General features: G+C 44.2%; 3 protein-coding genes across 3 annotated transcripts; 2 read left to right on the top strand and 1 right to left on the bottom strand.

Moving 5' to 3' along the window:
* The first annotated feature begins 2,442 nt into the window (after window positions 1–2,442).
* Window positions 2,443–9,456, top strand: LOC143013599 (adenylate cyclase type 8). Its single transcript, XM_076167286.1, has 20 exons — window positions 2,443–2,598; window positions 2,858–3,601; window positions 4,119–4,268; window positions 4,406–4,536; window positions 4,675–4,786; window positions 4,915–5,042; window positions 5,185–5,343; window positions 5,604–5,838; window positions 5,966–6,136; window positions 6,226–6,326; window positions 6,530–6,731; window positions 6,821–6,883; window positions 6,983–7,143; window positions 7,308–7,389; window positions 7,515–7,673; window positions 8,042–8,188; window positions 8,333–8,425; window positions 8,536–8,650; window positions 8,789–8,991; window positions 9,241–9,456. Exons 1-20 carry the CDS (start codon window positions 2,443–2,445, stop codon window positions 9,454–9,456), a joined length of 3,528 nt encoding a protein of 1,175 aa, XP_076023401.1.
* A 1,963-nt stretch (window positions 9,457–11,419) lies between these two features.
* On the top strand, window positions 11,420–21,409 carry parp1 (poly (ADP-ribose) polymerase 1). Its single transcript, XM_076167637.1, has 23 exons — window positions 11,420–11,639; window positions 12,487–12,649; window positions 12,890–13,005; window positions 13,264–13,478; window positions 15,351–15,441; window positions 15,564–15,680; window positions 15,830–16,006; window positions 16,153–16,315; window positions 16,477–16,617; window positions 16,750–16,989; window positions 17,119–17,184; window positions 17,276–17,408; window positions 17,790–17,985; window positions 18,101–18,229; window positions 18,426–18,509; window positions 18,717–18,839; window positions 19,040–19,168; window positions 19,282–19,380; window positions 19,474–19,626; window positions 19,750–19,877; window positions 19,973–20,034; window positions 20,263–20,377; window positions 20,614–21,409. The coding sequence occupies exons 1-23, from the start codon at window positions 11,517–11,519 to the stop codon at window positions 20,693–20,695; spliced, it is 3,045 nt and encodes a 1,014-aa protein (XP_076023752.1). The 5' UTR covers window positions 11,420–11,516; the 3' UTR covers window positions 20,696–21,409.
* adorb1a (adenosine receptor B1a) lies at window positions 13,631–14,722 on the bottom strand. Its single transcript, XM_076167090.1, has one exon. It carries the CDS (start codon window positions 14,720–14,722, stop codon window positions 13,631–13,633), a length of 1,092 nt encoding a protein of 363 aa, XP_076023205.1.
* Window positions 21,410–23,048: the final 1,639 nt, after the last annotated feature.

Here is a 23,048-nt window from a genome sequence, read left to right as displayed (position 1 = left end):
AAGAGAGTTGCTGTGTGTAATAAATCAAAATTCCACACACTTTGTTTCAGTCTGTTCTTGTCAAGAATAGGGGAGAACTGCTGAGGTGGTGGCAATTACAGTCAAACTAATTGCCTTAGAGCTTGTAGCTATTTTTAGTTGTACGGTAATCAGCAGCAAAGGTCTGTGCTACACTGTCACGGTGGGACATATGGGGAATCATTAGATTTGTCTTAGGGGCTTTGTGTATTGCCTGGTCACAATTAGCAAACTGAGTCTCAAAAGCTTTAAACAGCTTACAACTACAAGGACCACAGCCATGCTTTTGCATCAGCCCAGCAAGTACTTGTCATCATCTGTGTAGGTTTGCTTCTCCCCAACATGCAGTTATTGAATCATGGACTTGAATCTGAATCTCCTTCTGAGTCATAAATATTTTATTTTCTTCCTTTACCTTCTGGATATACATTTTTTATCTTGCTGCTGTGATCGTATTATATTTAGAATAGAGATATGTATGCACGTAACGAATAAATTCTTCACTCTGGTCACTGGAAAAACCTAATTAAACATATCATCTAGAGGCTAAATTGGCAGTAATGTGAAGCATCAGCTGACTTTAACAGGGCGTATTTCAAAATTTCTCTTTTTATATGACAAGAGAGACAATTCAACATAGCAAATGCAAACATAACCGAAAGGATATGGAGTAGGAGTCTATGGAGAATGTCCAGGATCAATCAATCATCTAATCAATCATACTTTCCAGCCTGGCTAATGTTTCAAGGGGAGACAATTTTCCATCTGCTAAAGGATACGCTGAGTATTTTTTACACAGATTGTATATTAAGTAATGTACATGCTCCACACCCACAACTGTAGCTTTAGTACGAGGAGATTTGGCACTCTGCTCCAGCGTCTCATTAGGCTTAAGGAAAATCCATTAAGGCAATCATTTATGCCTTCAAAAGCCAGGATTGATCTTATTTTCCAAAACAAGACATTTAATGCCAAATCAAATGTCCTATGAAAAATTTGTAATTGAATTGAATGGAAAATCTCTCTCTTCCAATAATGCTACTTCATTTAAGGATCAAGCAGTTGGCTGAGTTTGCCAGAGAGAGTGAGAGCGCTGTAATCATGGCAATGGCCATATTGTCTTATAACCAAAGACTTCAGCCTTGTAGGCCGGTGAGAGTAGCTGCTGGACTAATTAATCCTCTTTGCACTCTTGCAGCTTTGCTTCATGGCAGTCCTTGACTTGACTTCAAAACAGTGCAGGTGGTGACCTACGAGCCTGCCAGAACGCTTCACATCTTGGCAGAATCTTTCCTCCTTTACGTCATCTGTGTTGGACACTACATCACACTGGGAAATGCTGACGTTTGATTTAGTCTTTTATGGATAACACCCTGATTTCCAGTGTTGTGTATGATTCCTGGGCAAAGGAATCAGCAAAAGTGGATTATGAAGGCTGGATGAAAACAATAAATCCTATGGCAAACAGTGAATATGAGGAGTGGATACAGAGTATGCGAAACAGTGACGGTAAGTTTTATACAACACAATATTTTGGTATTGTTTACTTTTGCTGCTGAGATTTAAGTGTGAGTGACATATTAACAATAGAACAACAGACTGAGCCTCTACTGTATGATGCTCAGCTCAATAAAAAGCTGTCCAAGGAAAGCTCTCTTTTGCTGCAAATACACTATATATTTTTTCAGGTACTTCAACATCAGCCGTAATTTAAAAAGTATCTCTTCTTATATCCAATATCTGGTCTGAACAGTGGATTCTGGTATGAATCAGACTTGTGATAACAGACTGTGAGTGGGTGGGTCAGCAGCCTGGAGAGCCAGACCGGCCTGGAAGGGGTTAAACTCCAGGCATTAACTGGCCCAGGTCTAAATCTGGACACAAGATAATTTGTTGGAAACGTGCCTCTTTCTTCTGGCACCTTTCGTGTCAACACGTGCCTCCAGCATGACTCATCACGATAATTATTCACATATCTGAATGCTTCTGTCCATTAATAATATTACAACAAAACAGACGCCTTATAATCTCATTATTTGGACACACATCCAGCATGTAGACAGCCAAAACCATAAAATCACTCACCAAAAGCAAATATTCTCTTGATTCAGCATTCAACATAATAAGAAGCTACAGTAGTTTTAGTATAGGAGCTATAATGATGATGTCTTTGTACACTGAAACCCCAGGAAAACTGTAACACCCAGGCAGTGATAAACGAAAACAAAATAACCTCTTAGAATAACCTATCTATGTTTGTGTCACAAAATTACATTCTGAAAAATTACAGCATTTGTGTGGATTGATATTTCAAAAATGATTTAAATGAAATCTCCATATATTTCAACCCCCACCCATCCCTCTCCAGGCTTCTGCCTTCTCATGATATAACAGCAGCACCAAAGGTCAGCTGAGGTCATCGCCATGGTGACCTTCTCTGAGACAACAGCAGTCTCACCCATGGATCTATGCGAGCCTGCTTGCCTGACTGCCACCCTGTCTCCTGGGCTGCGGAGGAAGAAGAGGCTATGGCAGAACGCTGTAAAACACATTATCAGCCAGCAGGACATGAGCACCCAGGTGATGGATTCACCCACTCGACATCCTGTTTACATCCCACTGGAGTTGCTCGTAGCTTTCCCATCAATGTATCGATATGACTTTGTGTGTGCGAGAGTTTGAGTAATATTTATTCCTTTCATTTCACACTTACGGAAGCAAACTGAATATAACTGAAACATCATTGATACAGCAAATATAAGAATCAGTGCAAACAAGAATTCTGCAAGCTATGATTTATTTACTGAAACATTTTATGTTGTTTTGTATTGTTTGACAGGTTGGTGTCGAACCAGCGCGCCAAATCTTTGTAACAGACACCTACATCGAGGAGATCAACAGGCAGATCCGTAACAAGGCCACACGAGGGTTCACCAAACGCCGCTCCTCTGCAGCCCGGGTCTACCCGTCCCAGGGCCGTGGCTCCACCAGCACGTACAGCAGTGTCGGGGGGCTAATCACCGATTATGTCAGTGACGCGGACTTCTTTGTTCACTGGGGCCACACTGTGCGGGGCATCTACATCCCCACGCTGAGGCACACCTTCAAGTCCCGTGACTTGGAGAGACTCTACCAGGAGCACTCCTCTCACCAGAGACGCAACTCCCTAGCCATTACTAATGTAATCGACGCCGTGGCCAAGTTACACGTGTTGATTCTGTACTTGGCACTGGCCCCTGAGCCAGACACCGACACCCTACGTGGCTCCCTGACAGGCCTCTTCATGGGACTGGCTATAGCACTGTGCGTTCTGGTGTTAACCTGCAAAGAGTCAATGTCCCCACGGTGGCTCCGCTACGCTGGCCTGGCCAGCTGGCTGTCGCAGACGGCCCAGGTGCTCGGTAGGCTGGTGTATGGTCTGGAGAGGGACCCATCCTGGTATGTTCTGTTCACATTGTTTGCCACATACACCCTGCTGCCGTTGCCCCTGCTGTGGGCCATGTGCGCTGGATCCCTCACGTCAGCATTGCACCTACTGGTGGAAGTTGTGCTCCACTACAACGACGTGGTACTGTTGAGAAAGGTGGGCAAGTCAGCTGTCTATTACATCATCATTTATTTATTGCACTTGTTCACAGCGTAATAATTCCTCGAATGTAACAGTTCCTCTGTTCGGGTGTGATGAACCTGGCAATAATCTATTGATGCTGCCACTCACACTGCTCTTCCTCCACCTACACTCCAATCTCACTTCTCTGCCTCTCCTCCGCTCCCAGCTGGATATTGTGAAGAAAAACACATTTGAGCTTTTAAGCTGCAAGTGCACAATTTTTGCTTCTAATACTTTGGGCTGATCACACTTTGTTTAATTTGCACAGCCCTCATTGGTTCAGGTCAAGAATTGCTCAATTTAATCACAGGTTTTAATCATATTATACCACTTACCACCTTGATGGAGGACCTCTTTTAAAATGCCTCTCCTATGGTTTCCCCGTCATTCATCTCCATTATATCATTACATTCATTAGTCCATGTGCTGTTTTTAGTTTTTCTCTATGAAACGTAGTGAATCTAAGTACAATTTTACATATTGCATGCAGGTGTTTGCCAAAGGTCTGTTGTATCTGGGGATGAATACAGCCGGCCTGTTCATTCACTACCTAACTGACCACGCACACAGACAGGTGTTCCTGGAGACACGGCGCTGCATTGAAGGTCGCCTTAAACTAGAGCAAGAAAACCAGAGACAGGTACTTTGTGACTTTGCAGCAAAATATCGCCTACATTTCATAGTGACATATGTAAATATTATTGTTCCAGTTCCAGCTCTTGCGTCATAAATTGTGTTGTGACTGTCACACACTGGTTGTTGTTTGGTCTTAAACAGGAACGTCTGGTGCTGTCAATCTTGCCTCGCTTTGTTGCCTTGGAGATGATCGGTGACATGAGCTCCATGGAGGATGAACTCAATCCTCAGGAGCTTCACAAAATCTATATTCACCACTACAAAGACGTCAGGTAAGCACACACACACACACACACACACACACACAGGGATTTGATGGATGGCTTTTACAAACTAGATAGACCTAAGTAGAGAATGTGGGGCTGTATAAGTTAAAGACTCTCACATCTGTCTGTCCCTTGTCTCTGCAGCATCCTTTTTGCAGACATCAAGGGCTTTACTGTGTTGTCCATGAACATGTCCGCCCAGGAGCTGGTTCGAACTCTCAATGAGCTATTTGGTCGCTTTGACCGTCTGGCAGAGGTAACAACCTGTAACCTTTGACCACAGGAATTACCTTGGAATAGATCCATTGCATTTCTGCTTGCAGGATCCTTCATCTTATGTCTTTCACAGTTTAGTGTCTGTGTCTTTTCTCTTGCTGATGACAGGAGCATCACTGCATGCGGATAAAGATATTGGGAGACTGTTACTACTGTGTGTCAGGGGTCCCTGAGCCACAGCGTGCCCATGCCCAGCAATGTGTGGAGATGGGCCTGGCTATGATCAACACCATACGGTCAGTTTGGGCCACATGGCAACCCTCTGGCTCTCATATGTACTATCTATCTATCTACACTGGGTATGTTTCAAAGCATGTGACACAACAATAAGTAAAAACAGGAGTTAATCAGTCTCTATTTGGATTTTCTGATATCCAGGATTGTCCGGAAGCAACTAAACTTTAAAATGGACATGAGGATTGGGATCCACTCGGGCTCTGTTCTGTGTGGCGTGCTGGGCCTGCAGAAGTGGCAGTTTGATGTGTGGTCATGGGACGTGGGCATTGCGAACATGCTGGAGGCAGGAGGCATACCAGGGTGCGTTGGCGTGTCTGTGCCAGAGGCCAGCAGAGTAGCTTTTTGATGTGACACTCAGGATGACTTGTTTGATCACTGTCTGATGTACGGTTTGTTGTCCAATGTGACTGAAGAGCCTGCTGTTAGTCCCTGATCTCAGATTCTCTTGTTCTATTGCAATATGCATTGGTGAAGTACAAGAGCCAAACATATGTTATACCAAATGTTTGCAGCTTATCTTGAAATAAATGAAATCTATAATTATTTTCTCCTGCATCCAGACGAATTCACATCTCCAGGGCAACCCTGGACTGTCTACAAGGCATCTATAAGACAGAGGACGGTCATGGCCGTGACAGGAATGAATTTTTAAAGAAACACAACATTGACACTTTCCTGATCTGCCCTCGAGACGACAAAAACAAAGTTGAACTAAAAGAGCGCCCGAAAGTGCAGAAAATCTGTCGAACATGGAACCCAGAGATGCCCTTTGGGAACGCCATCGACATGAACAGTGTAAGTACAAGGATGAAAAACAAGAAGGGAAGGGGTTAAAGATGCAATTCAACATAGGTGTAGTGAAAATGTGAAGGATCCAAACTGACCTGATCAATGTCAAACTATAATTTATCTTCCCTCATAGATCCTGGCTTCATTTACAAATGGCTCGTTGCCAAATATTTGCCATTCATCTTCCAAGGAGATTAACAAGCGCATCAAACATGCTATTGAGGTTCGCAGCAGTGAGCGTATGCACAGGGAGCACATCACCCCGCTCACCCTGGTGTTCAAGGACACACACATAGAAGACAAGGTAAGGAGGAAGAGTGGATTGAAAAATTAAGAAATTAAGTTACAAATCATGTCTTTTGTGTCTGATTCATTGTTGCTTGGATGTCCCAGTTCTCCCTGACAAGAGATGAAATGTTCAACTCCAACCTGGTCTGCTCCTTCATCATGCTCCTCTTTCTCATGGCTGCTCAGGCCCTCATCCTTGCGCCCAGGTAAAGAAACAAACCAACAGTCCACAAGTCCAATCAGGGCTCACATTATGGATCCAGAAGCAGGGGCAGGGGATGGATCAACAAGCATTAAGAGATTAACAGGCACTCATATTTTCTCATCCCATACATCCCCAAATGATCACTTTTACTCTTCAAACCAACATAAATGATTTTCATGTTTTATTCCCACTTGATCTTTGCAGCCAATACCCGGTCGTGCTCCAGTTCTCTGTTTTTTTGGTCACTTACATGGTGCTGCTGCTGTTGGCCTTGGCTGAGGAGTTCAAGTGGACGCCTATGGTACTGCAACACATCTGCTGCTGGATCCACGAAAACAACAGTGCACGGAACCTCCTCACCTTTACTGCCATCATGGTTAATTTCGGATTGGCCTCTGCCGGCATGGTGAGAGCACAGATTTGGAACTGGCTGTTTGGTATAGAGATTCAATCTATGATGGCTTTCGCTTGTTTGAAACATGTGCCTGTGTCCAGGTTTGGTGCATTCTCAAGGACACTGGAGATGCTGAGACACCTATAGTCTGCACCTACCCTGAGGTAAAGACCACAGCAATCACTCCAAATTACACTGTGCACGGACACTCCAATGTCCCTAACGATCACAACCCTCTTTTCTCCCTACACCTGTCCCGTCAGGTGTTTGTGCTGAGCGGCGTCATCGCCATGGTTACTTGTGCAGTGTTCCTGCGTCTAAGCTCTCTGCTCAAGCTGGCTGTGCTGCTGCTGGCAGTGACTGTTTACTCCTACCTCACCCACCTGGCCTTCCTCACACTCACACACCACGATACACTGCACAGGTAGCTACCATGGTTATTTTGGTCTGTATAGTAAATAAAAGTAATTTGGGCTTTCATTTTGGAATTTGATGCAGGTTTTGACAGTTATTACAGTAAAAAATAAATACCACCAGTATCCTCACCCACATTTCTCTCTCTCTTCATCCTCATACACTCCCATACAGCTCTCACTACATCAGGAGAAAAGGAGTCTGCATCGTTTTCATGGCCATGTTTATTGTGGCCATCTTCTACAATGCACAGCAGGTAATGTTGCACAGGTACTGAATAGTTATAGTAGTTATAGTAGTGCGTAGTTTGGTGTACTTGTAGACGTGTGTACACGTGGGCATATGGTCTCTGGTAGATGTTGTAATCTCTTTGCCTTCCAGTGGGAGGCTATCGCCAGACTGGACTTCCTGTGGCGACTGCAGGCCCAAAGGGAAGTGGAGGACATGAGGGAGTTGCGGGAACACAACGAGTGTCTTTTGTACAACATCCTACCTGTCCACGTGGCAAGACACTTTCTGGACCGAAGCAAGAATGATGAGGTACCAAGTGATACTCGACAAATATTTAATGCATATTGCAGATGTCAGATAAACAATTAAAGGTCGAATTTGCGATACCAAATTAGGAGACACATGGAAAATGCATTGATTTTAGGATAATGTGTCATAATTATATAATTGTTAGTGGGTAAACCAGGGCCCCATGTGGAAAATGTGTTTTGTTGAAATGAATGTAACCATATGAGACATTTCTGATACCCGTGTATAACTGTAATAACCTTTGACAGCTGATCTCAGGCCAATAACCTTTAAATAGAATGTTCTACATGTCTATATTTCAGCCTGTACACAGGTGAGTGCAAATACCACATCAATGATGAATGTGCGTTATACAACCTGTGTTTTAGGAGCTTTACTCCCAGTCCTACGATGAGGTGGGAGTCATGTTTGCCTCCATTGCCGGGTTCAACGGGTACTTTGAGGAGAAAGAAATCAAACATGAAGGTGTGGACTGTCTCCGATTACTGAACGAGATCATCGCCGGCTTTGATGAGGTGAGCGTGGGACTGAAAATTGAGGAAAAGCTCCCTGTAAATCCAGATGATATATTGGTTTGTATATATTGTCATCTCCAGGCAGCAGAATTCTGCTCTGGATTTATTATTGCTGTCTTAAATAAAGTCTTTCTTTCTCTCAAGTTGCTGGAGGAATCATACTTCAACTTTGTGGAGAAGATCAAGACTATTGGCAGCTGCTATATGGCCGCCTCTGGCTTAGCTCCAGACAGACAGGTAAGATATCAGACCAAAGAAAGAATACAACTATTTTCTTAGCTCCAGTGAATATCTAACAATGTCTCTCTTTCCCTCACACACTCACAAACACACACACGCACACACAGGCCAGTATGGATGAATGGAATCACCTGAGTGAGCTGGTTCTGTTCGCCTTGGCAATGCAAGAGACCTTGAAAGAGATTAACAGGCACTCTGCCAAAAACTTTCAGCTACGTGTGGGTAAGCAGCTGACCTCTCTCTCTCTCTCTCTCACACACACACACACACACACACACACACACACACACACAGAATGGTTCATTGATAATAAACCACACGAAGTATTTCGAGTGTCACAGATCTGCTAATAAATCACAGGCATCGCCCATGGGCCAGTGGTTGCCGGGGTGATTGGCGCCACAAAGCCACAGTATGACATCTGGGGGTCAACGGTGAACCTGGCCAGCCGCATGGACACCACGGGAGTGAGCGGACGCATACAAGTGCCCGAGGCCACGCGCAAGATCCTGGCAGAATGGGGCTTCGTCCTGGAGCTGCGTGGGGAAATCTTCGTCAAGGGGGTGAGTGGGTGACAGATGAAGGGATGATGAGGAGGTGACTCATGCTGATTGTATGACTGATGGGGTTTGCGTTTGACAAAATAGGTTTCAAAGCAGTGACAGGGACCTTTTATGGCCATAAGAGATAAGAACCTAAACCAATGGGGACATCTGCTGGTGAAAAGAATAACATGAACACTAACAGGTTGCATCAACAGCCTGTATATTTGATGCACTGTGAAAAGCTTATCACAATGTTGTCGTTGGCAGGTGAGCGAGCAGCAGGGGAAAGTGCGCACCTACTTCATCAGCACCATGCGCAGCAAGAAAGCCATCGCTGGGACAGATGGACGTCCGGGGGCGCGGACAGGAGGACGCATGACTCTGGCAGCGGTGGTGTTTGGTCTCGTCCAGGCCAGACAAAAGGAGAAGACAAGAGAGACCAATGGGGGGTTCAGTGTAGCTTCCTGCAGCCTCCAGTGCTGAGCTTTAGATGGATGAGGCCCTGCCCTCTTGTTTTGTCACTGTGACAACTTGAGATGATCTGCACAACAAAATTAAGAGGGCGAACTGGTACAAAAAACACTGCTGTTTCTGAATGGAATTGTATGCTCCATATCAGGTTGGACTGTACTGGGTCAAGTGTTGACACATAGAAGAAACCATTTGTTCGTATGGATGTTCCATGGACAGTTCGCTCCAGTGCCGATGTTGAGATTTCATCCATAACAGCATGATAGACAGGAAAAACCTCCTCTAAAGTGCTGTGTGATGATCTTTGCTACTATATTGATAATCCTGCAATACACCAGACCGCTAAGCCAAAACCTAAATACCTCAAGAGAGCCAGTTCAACCTCTAATAGATTACCAGTGACGACTACAATACTGAGGAGGTAGTCTGGACAATGCTATGTTCCATCACCTTTTTTACATTACTGATCACAACTTGGTTAAGTTGTGAGACACAGATCTGGTTTTCGGTACATTAAGAGGGTTGTCTTATTTCACCCCATTAATAGAACTCATTTGATAATTATTTACCTATCTAGTTTCACATTGTAATTTGCTTTTCTGAATGTTATTTTTCAGGTTTAAAGCTCCCATGAAAGGCATAATTATATTCATACAGTGTATGTCACTGTCGGGACTGAGATTTCTGTCAAACCTCCACCACAAAGCACTTACATCACAAAATGGTCTATTCAGCTTTGCCTTGATAAATCCACAATTACTCTCAGTTCACAGTTACATATTCCAGTGACATTTAAGACATGTCTTATATAGAATTTCTCGGCTCTGGAAGAGGAGGCGAATTGTAGATCCAAATATAACGCCATTGGTTTTGTTTGTTTTTTCAGAAAAGCCAGCTTTTTGTAACTGTCAATTGTAACAAAATGGCAGTATTGTGTTATAATTTTGCTAGCAGAATTGCATACATTTTCAAAGTTTTTACTGAAAAATTCAATAGTGTACTTTTCTGATAATAAAAGCTCAAAGAAAGAAAGTGAAGATTGTGTGATGTGTTTTGCTCGCTTCTCTCTGCTTTTGGCTTGTCTTCCTGAATCGATTAACAATGTCTTACGACTAGCGCGGGGATTCTATCATTGATCGTGTATAGAATGATGTGCATCACTCTGCCTCAGAGATGCGATAATATTTGATACTAGAGAGGTTCATTTCATACATGTTGCTTCACCCCCTGGAATCATTTCAAGCAGATCCTCACAAACATAATGTTAGAGAAGGTCATGATTAATCCAAATTCCAAACTAATGTAATTTCTGGGCAGCCTTTGGCACAAAGAGCGCTGCTGCAGATGATCAGTTTACTGTAAAGACAAAATGAGCTGTTATGTTTGTGCGTTCTTAATGAAGGAGATTAGTGTACACCTGCCTGTTTTTACAGCTCAAACTGAAGTATTCATTTTTTATTATTATTCATTTAAAAAATATTCCATAGTTTTTATTGTTTTTGTTTACAGATATCACTTTTTTAAAACGCTGATACTAAAAGCTAAATGGCAGACATGACCTCTGAATTAAATACGAATAATTGAGGTAGTAAATGCATGTACAAGTAGAAAACTGAAATCTAAGCTACGGCTCAGTCCATAGGGGACTCACTTTGGGAGGGTCGCCGGTTCGAGTCCCCATACGGACCAGGAAAGTGGACTGGCAGCCGGAGAGTTGCCAGTTTGCCTCCAGGAGCGCCGTATCATGGCTGCCCTGCGCTCCCATGGGATGCATGGGATTTGACAAATAAAGAATCTTAATATATCTAATAAAGTTAATATAATCAAAATAAATAAAGGTGTTGTTTATAATATTTCATACCCATTCGGCCAGTTCAATTTGTTCAATGAAAAAACAAAAACTTGTATGCATTGTAAACCAGCGGATGTGAGCCCGTGTCAGAGTGAGACCTCTGTTTCTTTGTCCTCTCTCTGCCGTGCAGGCACGCGGGCTCTGCTGCTCTGATTGTTGTGGCTCCTTGTCATCCGGTGAAAGTTGTCTTCTCTTCATTTGGCTTTAATTTTGAAGCATCATGGCGGACTCTCAGGAGGACAAGCTTTATAAAGCAGAATATGCCAAAAGTGGCCGCGCATCGTGCAAGAAATGCAAAGAAAACATCGCTAAAGACTCGCTGCGGATGGCCATCATGGTGCAGGTAGGGCGTCTGGAAGCAGACTAGCTTAGGGAGTTAGCTAGCTCAGCGCCGGGGACGATTTGTTCATTTTGTTTATAATATGATGGTTATTCGGCGCTTTTCATGTGCAGTAAACAGCACGTAGTAGGCTGAATGGCTTCATCGAGGTCGAGCTTCTTTCTGTTTCACTTGTGTGCCCTCACGGCCCTTGTTAGCATTTAAATGGCTGACTGATCTGTGAGTGGTCACAAAGAAGCATTAGGGATCTTAGAACTTACGCTTCCAGTTGCATTGGGACTATTTAAGGTTTACTCTTATTATATCTTCTACGTACTCAATAACATATTTGGTTTGATATATGTTTCAAATCCACAAACCATCCAACAAATTCCAAAGCCAAAATGAAAGCTGCAACACGTGAGATGTTGAAATGTAAATTCGCTGCGACATTTAAACTGTTATTACACATTTTTTAGGCTGTAGTATTATTACTGCTGCTACTTCTTGTAATAGTAATAAGACAGCCGATATATGCGTTACATTGTAACACGCAGGCTTATGAAGTTTCTTCGTGGCTGCACAGGTTGAGCTCCTTATTCACGACCTGTGGAACAGATCCAGACTTTCAATCACTGAATAAGTGATTGAATCTGTTTTTTTAGACATAAATCAATACGTCGTTATTGGTTGTAATCTTTATAATGAATTAACCAACCATTTCTGTCTTTTCATAGCACTCTAGGTCATTTTCTAACCCATTACATCAATTGAATGAATGCTTCTTTTTAGCTGCATACTTTGTCATTCTTGTGGTTTCCTGTAAGCACTCAATACATCAACATTTTCCTGTTTGTGTTTTGCCCCGCAGTCCCCCATGTTTGATGGGAAGGTCCCTCACTGGCACCACTTCTCCTGCTTCTGGCAGCGAGCTGCAGCTCAGGCCACAGCTGATATCGCTGGTTACTCTGACCTCCGCTGGGAGGACCAGGAGAAGGTCAAGAAGGCCATCGAAAGTGGAGGAGCTACAGGAGGTCAGTCATGTCAAAGTATCTGTGATTATATGTTATTATTACACAGCAACAGAGGGACTTTTCTTATTCATTATTAACAGATCTGCTTAAATGCATAACAATACATCTTTACAATGCAACTCATATAAATGAATTAACACCTGAGTCACGTGTTGACATGAACAGTGATAGTGATGAGGTAATTTTCTTTCCTGCTGATTATTCTGTACTAATCTTGAGTTCCTTCACTTCTTGTGGCAGGAAAAGCAGACCAGAAGGGCGGCGCCAAAGGAGAGAAGACCCTGAATGACTTTGCGGTGGAATATGCCAAGTCAAACCGTAGCACATGCAAAGGCTGTGAGCAGAAAATTGAAAAGGTGAGCAGTGCATTATAGATGTGTTCTCCAAAATGTTAGTCTGGATAGTGCAATAATTAGTTTCATGTACAATTCATTTCTCTTGCTAAAGTTTGTATATAAAAGCTATGCAGTCTTTAAAGGGTAAATATAAACCACATGAAGTAAGTTGAAGGCCCATGAACACGTGTGTGTATCAATCCTATCTGTTTACCTACTGAGTGCTTTTTAACTATTCTATTGTGTTGTCTGTGTCTGATCCTCTGTTCTCTCCACCAGGATCAGATCCGTGTGTCAAAGAAGACGGTGGATGCAGAGAAGCCCCAGCTGGGCCTGATTGACCGCTGGTATCACACAGCGTGTTTCGTCAGCCGCAGGGAGGAACTGGCCTTCAAGCCCGATTACAGCGGCGCCCAGCTGAAGGGCTTCAATGCACTCCGGGCAGAGGACAAGGAGGAGCTGAAGAAGAGGCTCCCTGCTGTCAAATCTGAAGGGTGAGAGGGGGAGGAGGGGATGGGATTCTGGGAAATATTTTGTTGTTGAGCAGCGGTACAGTGAATTTAGAAACTAATTTTAAATGAGAGTAGAGGGAATGTTAACAGTATTGACATTATTCTATGTGGAGGTTAAGGAGCTGTGAATGTCGTCAGGTTTGATGGTTCTTTCGGACAGCAGCGGCCCCGCCTTCATCACGAGCCCCACTCGATGCTTCTGTCTCTCCCACTGTCCTGCAGCACATGAATATCGCTTTAAACGTGTCTCTGAAAGCCGTCATTGTGTAGGCGTACAGGAATGGGTTCACAGCTGAGTTGGCGTGTGAGAGAATGATGGCAGCGAGCAGCAGCTCAAAGGGGACGGGGCACTCTGGGCAGAGCAGCAGGAAACAGTTGATTATTTGCAGTGGGATCCAGCAGATGGTGAACAGGAAGAGAACGAGAAAGAGAGACGTCGCAGTCTTCATTTCTCGCCGCATGCTGGCCGCCGCCCTCGCCCGCCCCTCTGCTCCGCCACTTTGCTCGGCTGCAATGCGCCGCACTTGCCGCTTGACTGTGGCAAATATTTGGGCATAGATGAGGAACATCACCACCAGGGGTGCCAGCACACAAGTAAAAAAAAAGCAATACACCATGTAAGTCATGTCCACCACCAAGACAAAGAAGCAGTAGCCTGATTTCGGCGGTGTCTTGTGCCAGCCCATCAGCGGCACGAGGCCGAGGAGGATGGCCAGCAGCCACGTTCCCAAAATCACCAGCATGGCATTGCGAGACGTCACCAGATTTTGGTAATGAAAAGGCATGAAGATGGCGATGTAGCGCTCCACAGCCACTGCCAGCAGGCTGAAGATGGAGGTCAGGGTCAGCAGTATCAAAACGCTTAGCATCAGCAGACACAGGTAAAGATTGTGACGCGGTAAACCGACGTCGGTCAGGATGGCGCAAGGAATGCCGACGGTGCCCACGGCGATGTCGGCAACTGCGAGCGAGACTAGGAAGTAGTTTGTGATGGTGCGCAACTTACGGTTGAGGCCCACAGCCGCACAAACAAGTACGTTGCCAATTGTGGACAGAAAGGCAATGACGAGCTCGGCTGCCACGTATGCACCGTTAGGAGAAATCACCAGGTTAGCTTCGGAGGATAGAGCAGTTGAGTTCCAGAGAGGTTGCTGGGAAGAAGACGGATACGATGTGTTCCTTGGTAGGAAAGTGTCGAGGTTCAACAGTGCACTGGTGTTCTCCATATCTGTCCTTAAGAGAGAAATAAGGTCCGAAATAAGAAATATCCAGCTCACACACTTAAACTGAGGCTGTGATGTAATGTAAAAGTAGCATTACTCACCCCAAATCAGCTCCGTTTCAATGTTTGATAAAAGTGCTGCTCCAAACACACCCCTGAATATGTGTTTGGTGATCCGAGTGCATTTCTGCGCCCACATTAAAGTTTCAGTACACTCTTATAGAACTCCCTTCCTGCCCCTCGATGTTCAGTTTGTTTTCCGACGAGGGATGTTTGTCACCTTTCCTGCACCCCAAAGCCTCTGTGTGTGTGTGTGTGTGTGTGTGTGTGTGTGCGTGTGTGTGCGTGTGTGTGTGCGTGTGTGTGTGTGTGTGTGTGTGTGTGTGCGCGCGTGTGCGTGTGATCAGTCATGACACATGGGGAATGCGGGGACATGTTCCAGCGTGTGTGTTTGTCTATTAACTGATTGGGCCTTAATGAATTGGTTTAATGATCAGAGGTGTGAGGTCGAGGCTTGTTTGTCCCCTCAACCTTCAAACTCAACGTTTTTAGAGAAGTCAGTTTAAATTATTTACTCCTTTTACGGACTAAAACTGAGACTAAAACTAAACTGTGCTGACATCTCGTTACAGAAAGCGGAAGGGGGACGAATTGGACAGTGCGTCAAAGAAACTGAAGAAGGAGGAAGAGGATGAGGCGAAGAAATTAGAAGAAGAGTTGAAGGTTTGCTCTCCTTTATATTTAGTATAAACACCACTTAATGATATTGCTGCAAGTTGGTGTCCATATTTGTGATACAATACCTTTATTTATATATATGTGTATGTGTGTGTGTGCATCCGCAGAACCAGAGTCAACTGATATGGGGAATCAAGGACAAACTGAAGAAGCACTGTTCAACCAATGACATGAAGGAGCTGCTGATAGCCAACGATCAGGAGGTTCCGTCAGGAGAGTCCAATGTGAGGAGTTACTGATTATATTCTTTACAATTGAAAAGTATTTAACAAACTCGTGGTGTAGATCATGCACAAGAATCCGATTTCTATTGATTACTTGCAATGCTGTTACACTCCATAACCAGCAGGCGTGTGTGTGTTTTGATTGGCAGGTGGTGGACAGTCTGGCGGACGGCATGGCGTTTGGAGCTCTGCAGCCCTGTAAGACCTGCAGTGGCCATCTAGTGTTCAAGGGCGACGCTTATTACTGTACAGGGGACATTTCTGCATGGACAAAATGTGTGTTCAAAATCCAAACACCCATACGCAAAGACTGGGTCACCCCCAAGGTAGGTGACCTCACTGCAGGGCAGCGTTTGGCTCCTCGCTGTCAGGATATACACTTATTCCGTGTCCTTGCTTCAATGGTATCATGCTGCATAGTCTTAATTCCTTTTACAAAGTTCTGTTGGGTTCCTCTCGCTTGTGGTTTCAGGAATTCCACGAGGTTCCCTTTCTGAAAAAATTCAAGTTCAAGCGACAGGATAGACTGTATCCCAGGGAGGCTCCCGTCCCGACCCTGTCCTCAACCAAGGCCGAATCCCTGGCCAGTGCATCCAGCGCCGCAACCAAGCTGCTGCCAGAAGGAGCACCAGCAGGTGAAGCAAACTCACAGAATATGTGATGTCACTCTGAGAAGATTCGCACCATCACATCTGGATTTGATTCCTCCCTTTGGTTTGATTTTCAAAGGAACTAAATGTCTAATCCTGCCAATTTTGAAAAGGTTTTTAATTTGTATCTGGTGTTTTTTTTGTAGACAAACCTCTCACTGGTATGAAACTGTCGACTGTGGGCAAGATGAGCAAGAACAAGGATGAACTAAAGGCTATTGTGGAGGAGATGGGTGGAAAGATTACAGGTGCAGCCAAAAATGCTGATCTCTGCCTCAGCACCAAGAGTGAGTAGCCAAACAAAACATGTATAATAGCCTTTCACATGAATACTGTCTGTATGCTGTCTTGTATACCGCAATATTTCCGTCTTTTCTTATTTGCTGACTTTCTGACACGTGCCCTCGTCCTTCTCACAGAGGAGGTGGAGAAGATGAGTAAGAAAATGGAGGAGGTGAGGGATGCGGGTGTGCGTGTGGTCTCTGAGGACTTTCTCACAGACATCAAGTCATCAGGCAAGGCCCTCCAGGAGCTGGTTTCCTTGCACGCCATCTCACCCTGGGGGGCAGAGGTCAAACTCGAGGCCCAGGCGCCATCAGCGGCCTCCAAGTCTGGAGCCTTGGCTGCCAAGAGTTCGGGCAAGGTGAAAGAGGAGGAAGGTGAAGACTGTTTATGGGTCATTGTTTTTCAAAGGGGCGATTCAGTTTCCTCTTGGTATATGTGGTATTATAAGTGCTGATGTCACTCATGTTATGTATTTGTAAGTAACTCCTTCTGCCTTGTTGCAGGTGGAAGCAAATCCAAGAAAATGAAACTCACTGTCAAAGGCGGAGCTGCTGTGGATCCAGAGTCAGGTATACTGCTCACCTTTCAGCAGAGTCGGGCTGCTGTTCAGCTCCCTGCTTGAGCACATCGCCGATTTTTAACACTTTTGAGGTGTTTCAGGTCTAGAGAACAGTGCCCATGTCCTGGAGCAGAGTGGGAAGATGTACAGCGCTACACTGGGTCTGGTGGACATCGTCAGAGGGACAAACTCCTACTATAAGCTCCAGCTGCTGGAGGATGATGTCCAGAAACGGTCAGTGTTGCAGCAGGAATGAAGAATAAACCGTCTACATCTGAGCTAAATATTGGAACCTGACCAAATGGTAGACGCATTGAATCGCCCAAAATGTCATGATTTACGTTTTTCTGTTGCCTCAGAAGTGTCCCGGGCACGCTAACTTGGTGTCCCAGGTGTTATTGTTATTGTCCCCGGAACAAAGGGACGTGTCATTTCCAGCCTTGGTTTCCTGTCTTGTCCCTACATTGATTCTTACACATTTTACCATTAAGTTACCAGCTTCACAGAGATCAAATTTATATTTTAGTGTTTTATTTGATTGTACACATGTACTGTATCTGATAAAGTGGCGACTGTGTGTATATGTTGCTTAAATCCCATGTCATGTGGTCTTAGGTACTGGGTGTTCAGGTCTTGGGGCAGAGTGGGCACCACCATCGGAGGCAACAAGCTGGACAAGTTTCGCGACAAGAACTCGGCTATGGACAACTTCCTGGTTGTGTACAAAGAGAAGACGGGCAACGAGTGGGGCTCTGCCAACTTCACCAAGTACCCCACTAAGTTCTACCCACTGGAGATTGACTATGGACAGGTACTGTATACACTTTGTGCTTACACACAGACAACCCGCCGAAGAGCGTCGTGTGTGCTTGTTTGTTTTGGTTGTAATCTCATCCATACCTGTTGGGACTTTGCTGCCCCTGCAGGATGAGGAGGCAGTGAAGAGGCTGACGGCCTCTGCTGGAACCAAGTCCAAGCTGGCAAAACCTGTCCAGGAGCTTATCAAGATGATCTTTGATGTGGAGAGCATGAAGAAGGCCATGGTGGAGTTTGAGGTAAGACATTTGGAGAACAAAGGTGTGTACAAGTGAGAGAGAAAATACATGACAAAGGTGCTGACATGTTATGTCCTACATGCTGTTTTATTTTTTTTCTACCTTCCTCCACTTCACCCGTCTGCCTACGGCTAAATTGCCTCATTGTGTGCGTTACCTCAGCACGCGAGTCTAACTTTTCTTTTCCCGGCTTCAGATTGACCTCCAGAAGATGCCCCTCGGAAAGCTGAGCAAGAGGCAGATCCAGAGTGCTTACTCTCTCCTCACTGACGTTCAGCAGGTCAGTAACCAGCAGCACCACCTAGAGGACCCTACCAGTGCTGAACTGTGTGTCTTCATTTTGTGAGACTGCAGTGCATTGATATCCACTGCAACTCATTCTGCTGTAAAGTAAAACATTCCACCTGTAAAGAAACACCGAAAAATGCCATGTTTGTGTGATTGTTGCATCTCTTTGAGTTTTGTTGTCTCTCCTTTTTCATTATAGGCTGTCTCAGATTCTTTACCTGAGGCCCAGATACTCGATCTGTCCAATCGCTTCTACACTCTTATACCTCATGACTTTGGTATGAAGAAACCTCCTCTGCTCAGCAACCTGGACTATATTCAGGTAACACACACACACACACACGCACACACACACGCACACACACGCACACGCACACACACGCACACTCACTCACTCACTCACTCACTCACTCACTCACTCACTCACTCACTCACTCACACACACACACACACAGAGAGCACACTTCCCTTTTTTGAAATCCTCCGTCATAACACTGATACTTCACATACTTCACTGTCCAGGCTAAAGTTCAGATGTTGGACAACCTGTTGGACATTGAAGTGGCCTACAGTCTGCTGAGGGGAGGAGCCCAGGACAACGAGAACGATCCCATCGACATCAACTATGAGAAACTCAAAACAACTATCGAGGTAAGTTGTGTAATTCCTTCAAGTAATTATTTTGGGCGGTAGTTACTGTAGTAAATGTAATATTCCTCTTGATCATTGTACATGTTCTGATACATTTCTTTGTTATTTTACAGGTTGTTGACAAGACCACAAACGAGGCTGAGATCATTCTGCAATACGTTAAGAACACACATGCTGCTACGCACAACACTTATACACTGGAAGTAGAAGACGTAAGTTTATTGGAAAATGAGCAATTTTTTGTAAATATTTGTATTTGTGTAGCTCCACAGTGTCACATTTCCTAAATGTTTCTCGTCTCTTAGATCTTCAAGATAGTTCGGGAGGGAGAGCACCAACGCTATCGTCCCTTCGAAGAGCTACACAATCGCCAGCTGCTGTGGCACGGCTCACGCGCCACCAACTACGCTGGTATCCTGTCTCAGGGTCTACGTATTGCTCCCCCAGAGGCCCCAGTGGTGAGTGCAAAACCTGCACTTATGCAACATGCGTGATACTCTACCACCATTGTCATCAGTACTTCCATAATCTTTCAGTGAATTTAATCTTAGATTACATGTTGTATATTTTGTTTTCTCCAGACTGGTTACATGTTTGGCAAAGGTGTGTACTTTGCCGACATGGTGTCCAAGAGTGCCAACTACTGTCACACCTCCCAGTCAGACCCTGTTGGCCTCCTACTGTTGGGTGAGGTTGCCCTTGGCAACATGTAAGTGATGGAGTCAGAACTCTTTACTATAACAATGTTGTTATGAATGTAAAAATATGTTGGTGTATAAATTAATTTTGCTTTTTGTTATGCAGGCATGAATTGAAGAAAGCCTCTCATGTTACAAAACTACCTAAGGGAAAGCACAGTGTGAAAGGTGAGAATGAAATAAAATGTTTCAAGAACAGAATCCATATGTGTACCACCCATATGCTATGTGAAGATCTGGACAAAGATTAACACACTAATAAATGAAGTTGTATTACTGAGAACCTCATCATAAGAGCTGACTCTCAGGACTGTCAGGATGTTTTGGAACTCAAATTTTAGTTTTTTTTGTGCACTTCAGCCCTTCGCTCATCAATGTTTTCTTTCTTACTTGCAGGTGTGGGTAGAACTGCTCCCGATCCCAGTGCTACTGTGACTTTAGATGGTGTGCAAGTGCCTCTAGGAAAAGGAGCCCATACTAACATTGATGACACAAGTCTACTGTACAACGAGTATCCTTTAAACATCATCTGCTTTATGATTTTGAGAATGTTTTTGTCCATTTACCCCTCCCTTTTTGTGCTTGTTCATGTGATTACTTTCAGTTCACACACACACACGCACACACACACACACACACACACACACACACACACACACACACACACACACATTTTAATTCAATGCTCACTCTTAGATGAGTCAGTCTGTAGGTGGTATCACTTTTCCTTAACCGCTGCTCCTCCAGATACATTGTATATGATGTTGCACAGGTAAACCTGAAATACCTCCTGAAGATCAAGTTTAACTACCAGACGTCCCTGTGGTGAGAGGTGAGAGGGACGACGACTACGACAAAGACCACTGTTGCCTCCAAATGCCTGATTTCCTTCCCTGCAGCAGAATATTTGGCAAGACATTTGGCAATGAAGCGATGCTACACCGCGCTATGCATCGGCCCCTGTAAATCTCCAGTCACTTTAACTCGTACACATTCTCTTCATAAGCAAACTGACAGCCGTCCGAACTGTTGCATTAGGTAATTCAATACCTACTTCAGACTCAGTGGTTGATGCACAGTGCATCTTACATGCACAGTGATTTGACGTAGGAGTAAATATAAGGCAAGGTTAGCAGGATTTATGTCTCACTCTTTGTATTTTTCATGTAAGAGTGATCTTACACTATTTTGTCATTCTTTAGGAAAGTCACAGTTAATAGGAAATAGTGTGCAAGTTTAGAAAATGTTGAGTTTCAATCAATCATGCTGCAAACACACACAGTCAATGGTTGATATTATACTTAGTTTGCCAGTACGAGGACTACTAAAATGCACATGACAGTTTGTTTTGAAGATACTTTTCTGGTTTTACATGTATATACTGTATTTGTTTTCTCATTTGTCTCAAGATGTCTTCCTTGCTAAGAATGAAAATACATGAAAATGCATTCAGTGTTACGGCCAAGACGTGATTGCTACATGACGTGGTACATTTTTCCTAGTCTTTATCTGCATACTTCACAAAATAAATGGACTCCAACGAAAAAAAAAATGTTATGCTTGGTTTTTAGTTTGTTGTACATCTGTCTAACCATTATATTTGGTATGGATTTGATTTAAATCCATACCAAATAACATTCATTTATACTAAACATTCAGATTGGCTTGGCTTGGTGAGCAACCTCCAAATGTTGAATGATCAGGTCAGTTAGTTTGTAAGGCAACCAAACGCTAAGGCAACTAAACAGGAGGGAAAGGCTCATCCTCAAAGCTTGAAACATCCCTCTACCTCTACTGCAGCAGGGTGAGGCTGCATGCAATTATTAACCTTATATAGGGTCTTCAATTAAGTTCTATAAAAAAACCCCAAAGTAATATGAATGATGGTGCTTGTATGGATGGCATGTATTTACTTTGGCTGTTATTTTAAATGCCCTGATAAGGTTCTCCTACTTCCTTATTAATGGATAAAGTACCCAACTGTGTGTCCATGAAGAGCGTCAGGTCCATGTCTGAACCTATTTGCTTCACTGATGGACAGAAGCCTACTAAAGAAAGGTAAGAGGTTAAACCAGGTCACAGCAGAAGCCTTCACAAAGCACAGATATACTTGAATGAAGTGCTTGGCTATATTTAGTGACAGGTCCAAATAATGAATGTTCATGCTTCTAATAATGAATGTTAATGCTTCTAATAACAAATGACCAAACAGCAAGAAATAAAATCATTGTAAAACCATTGTAGGAGCCATGAGAGTAACTTATGTTTGATTACTGCTGACCGATTGTTGTTGTTACTGGAGGTGGTGGGTGTGTCACCTGGATTGGAGCGCTATTGGGTGATTGCTTATAAGTAATGGTAATTTTCTTGGAAATCACAATCTGTTCAATATTTTTGATTATTAATATTATGATGAACTATATTCAGCAATCTGAATCATTCTCTAGTGAATGTGAAAGTTTAAATATAACTTCTCATCTTCACACAGCAGGGTAAGGATTGAAAGTAACTCGGGGAGTAGAAGGCTGGAGGGAGAGCTGATGACTGGGCCTCAAACTCTGATTGTGGTCGACTTTGCTGTAAAAGATATAACAAGTGTGTGCAGTAAAAAAACACACCAAAGTACTGCCAAATATTTCCCCAACGATATGGTCTCCGCCTTGAAAGACAGAATCCTGCATACTGTGGCTGAACACCAAACTGTGAAGAACATCATACTGCACATTGATGACCCTCTCACTTCTAGAGAGGGACAGGCTGTTCAGGAGTCAGAACCCCCGCAAAGCTGCCGTTCAGGACTCTGTCTCCCCCTCCACGCTTAAGCACTGCGCTGATCAGCTGTGGAGACATGCCACATACCAGCCTGCTTCAAAGCATCAACTATCATCCCCATCCCCAAGAAGCCAAGGACCACAGGACTTAACGACTACAGACCCATCGCTCTGACCTCTGTAGTCATGAAATCCTTTGAGCGCCTGGTGCTGCCCCACCTGAAATCCCTCACCAACCCCCTCCTGGACCCCCTGCAGTTTGCCTCCATAGCCAACAGGTCTGTAGATGACGCCATCAACATGGCCCTCCACTTTACCCTCCAGCACCTCTGCAGGAACCTACGCCAGGATCCTGTTTGTGGACTTCAGCTCTGCCTTCAACACCATCATCCCGTCACTGCTGCAGGACAA

Source organism: Genypterus blacodes, unplaced genomic scaffold (genome assembly GCF_046128005.1).
Source record: "Genypterus blacodes isolate CSIRO-AG114 ecotype Tasmania unplaced genomic scaffold, CSIRO-AGI_Gbla_v1 ptg000013l_1, whole genome shotgun sequence".
In the NCBI taxonomy this organism is placed as follows: Eukaryota; Metazoa; Chordata; class Actinopteri; order Ophidiiformes; family Ophidiidae; genus Genypterus; species Genypterus blacodes.
The sequence above is the reverse complement of the archived record's forward strand: the minus strand, read 5'-3'. Positions and strand labels throughout refer to the sequence as shown.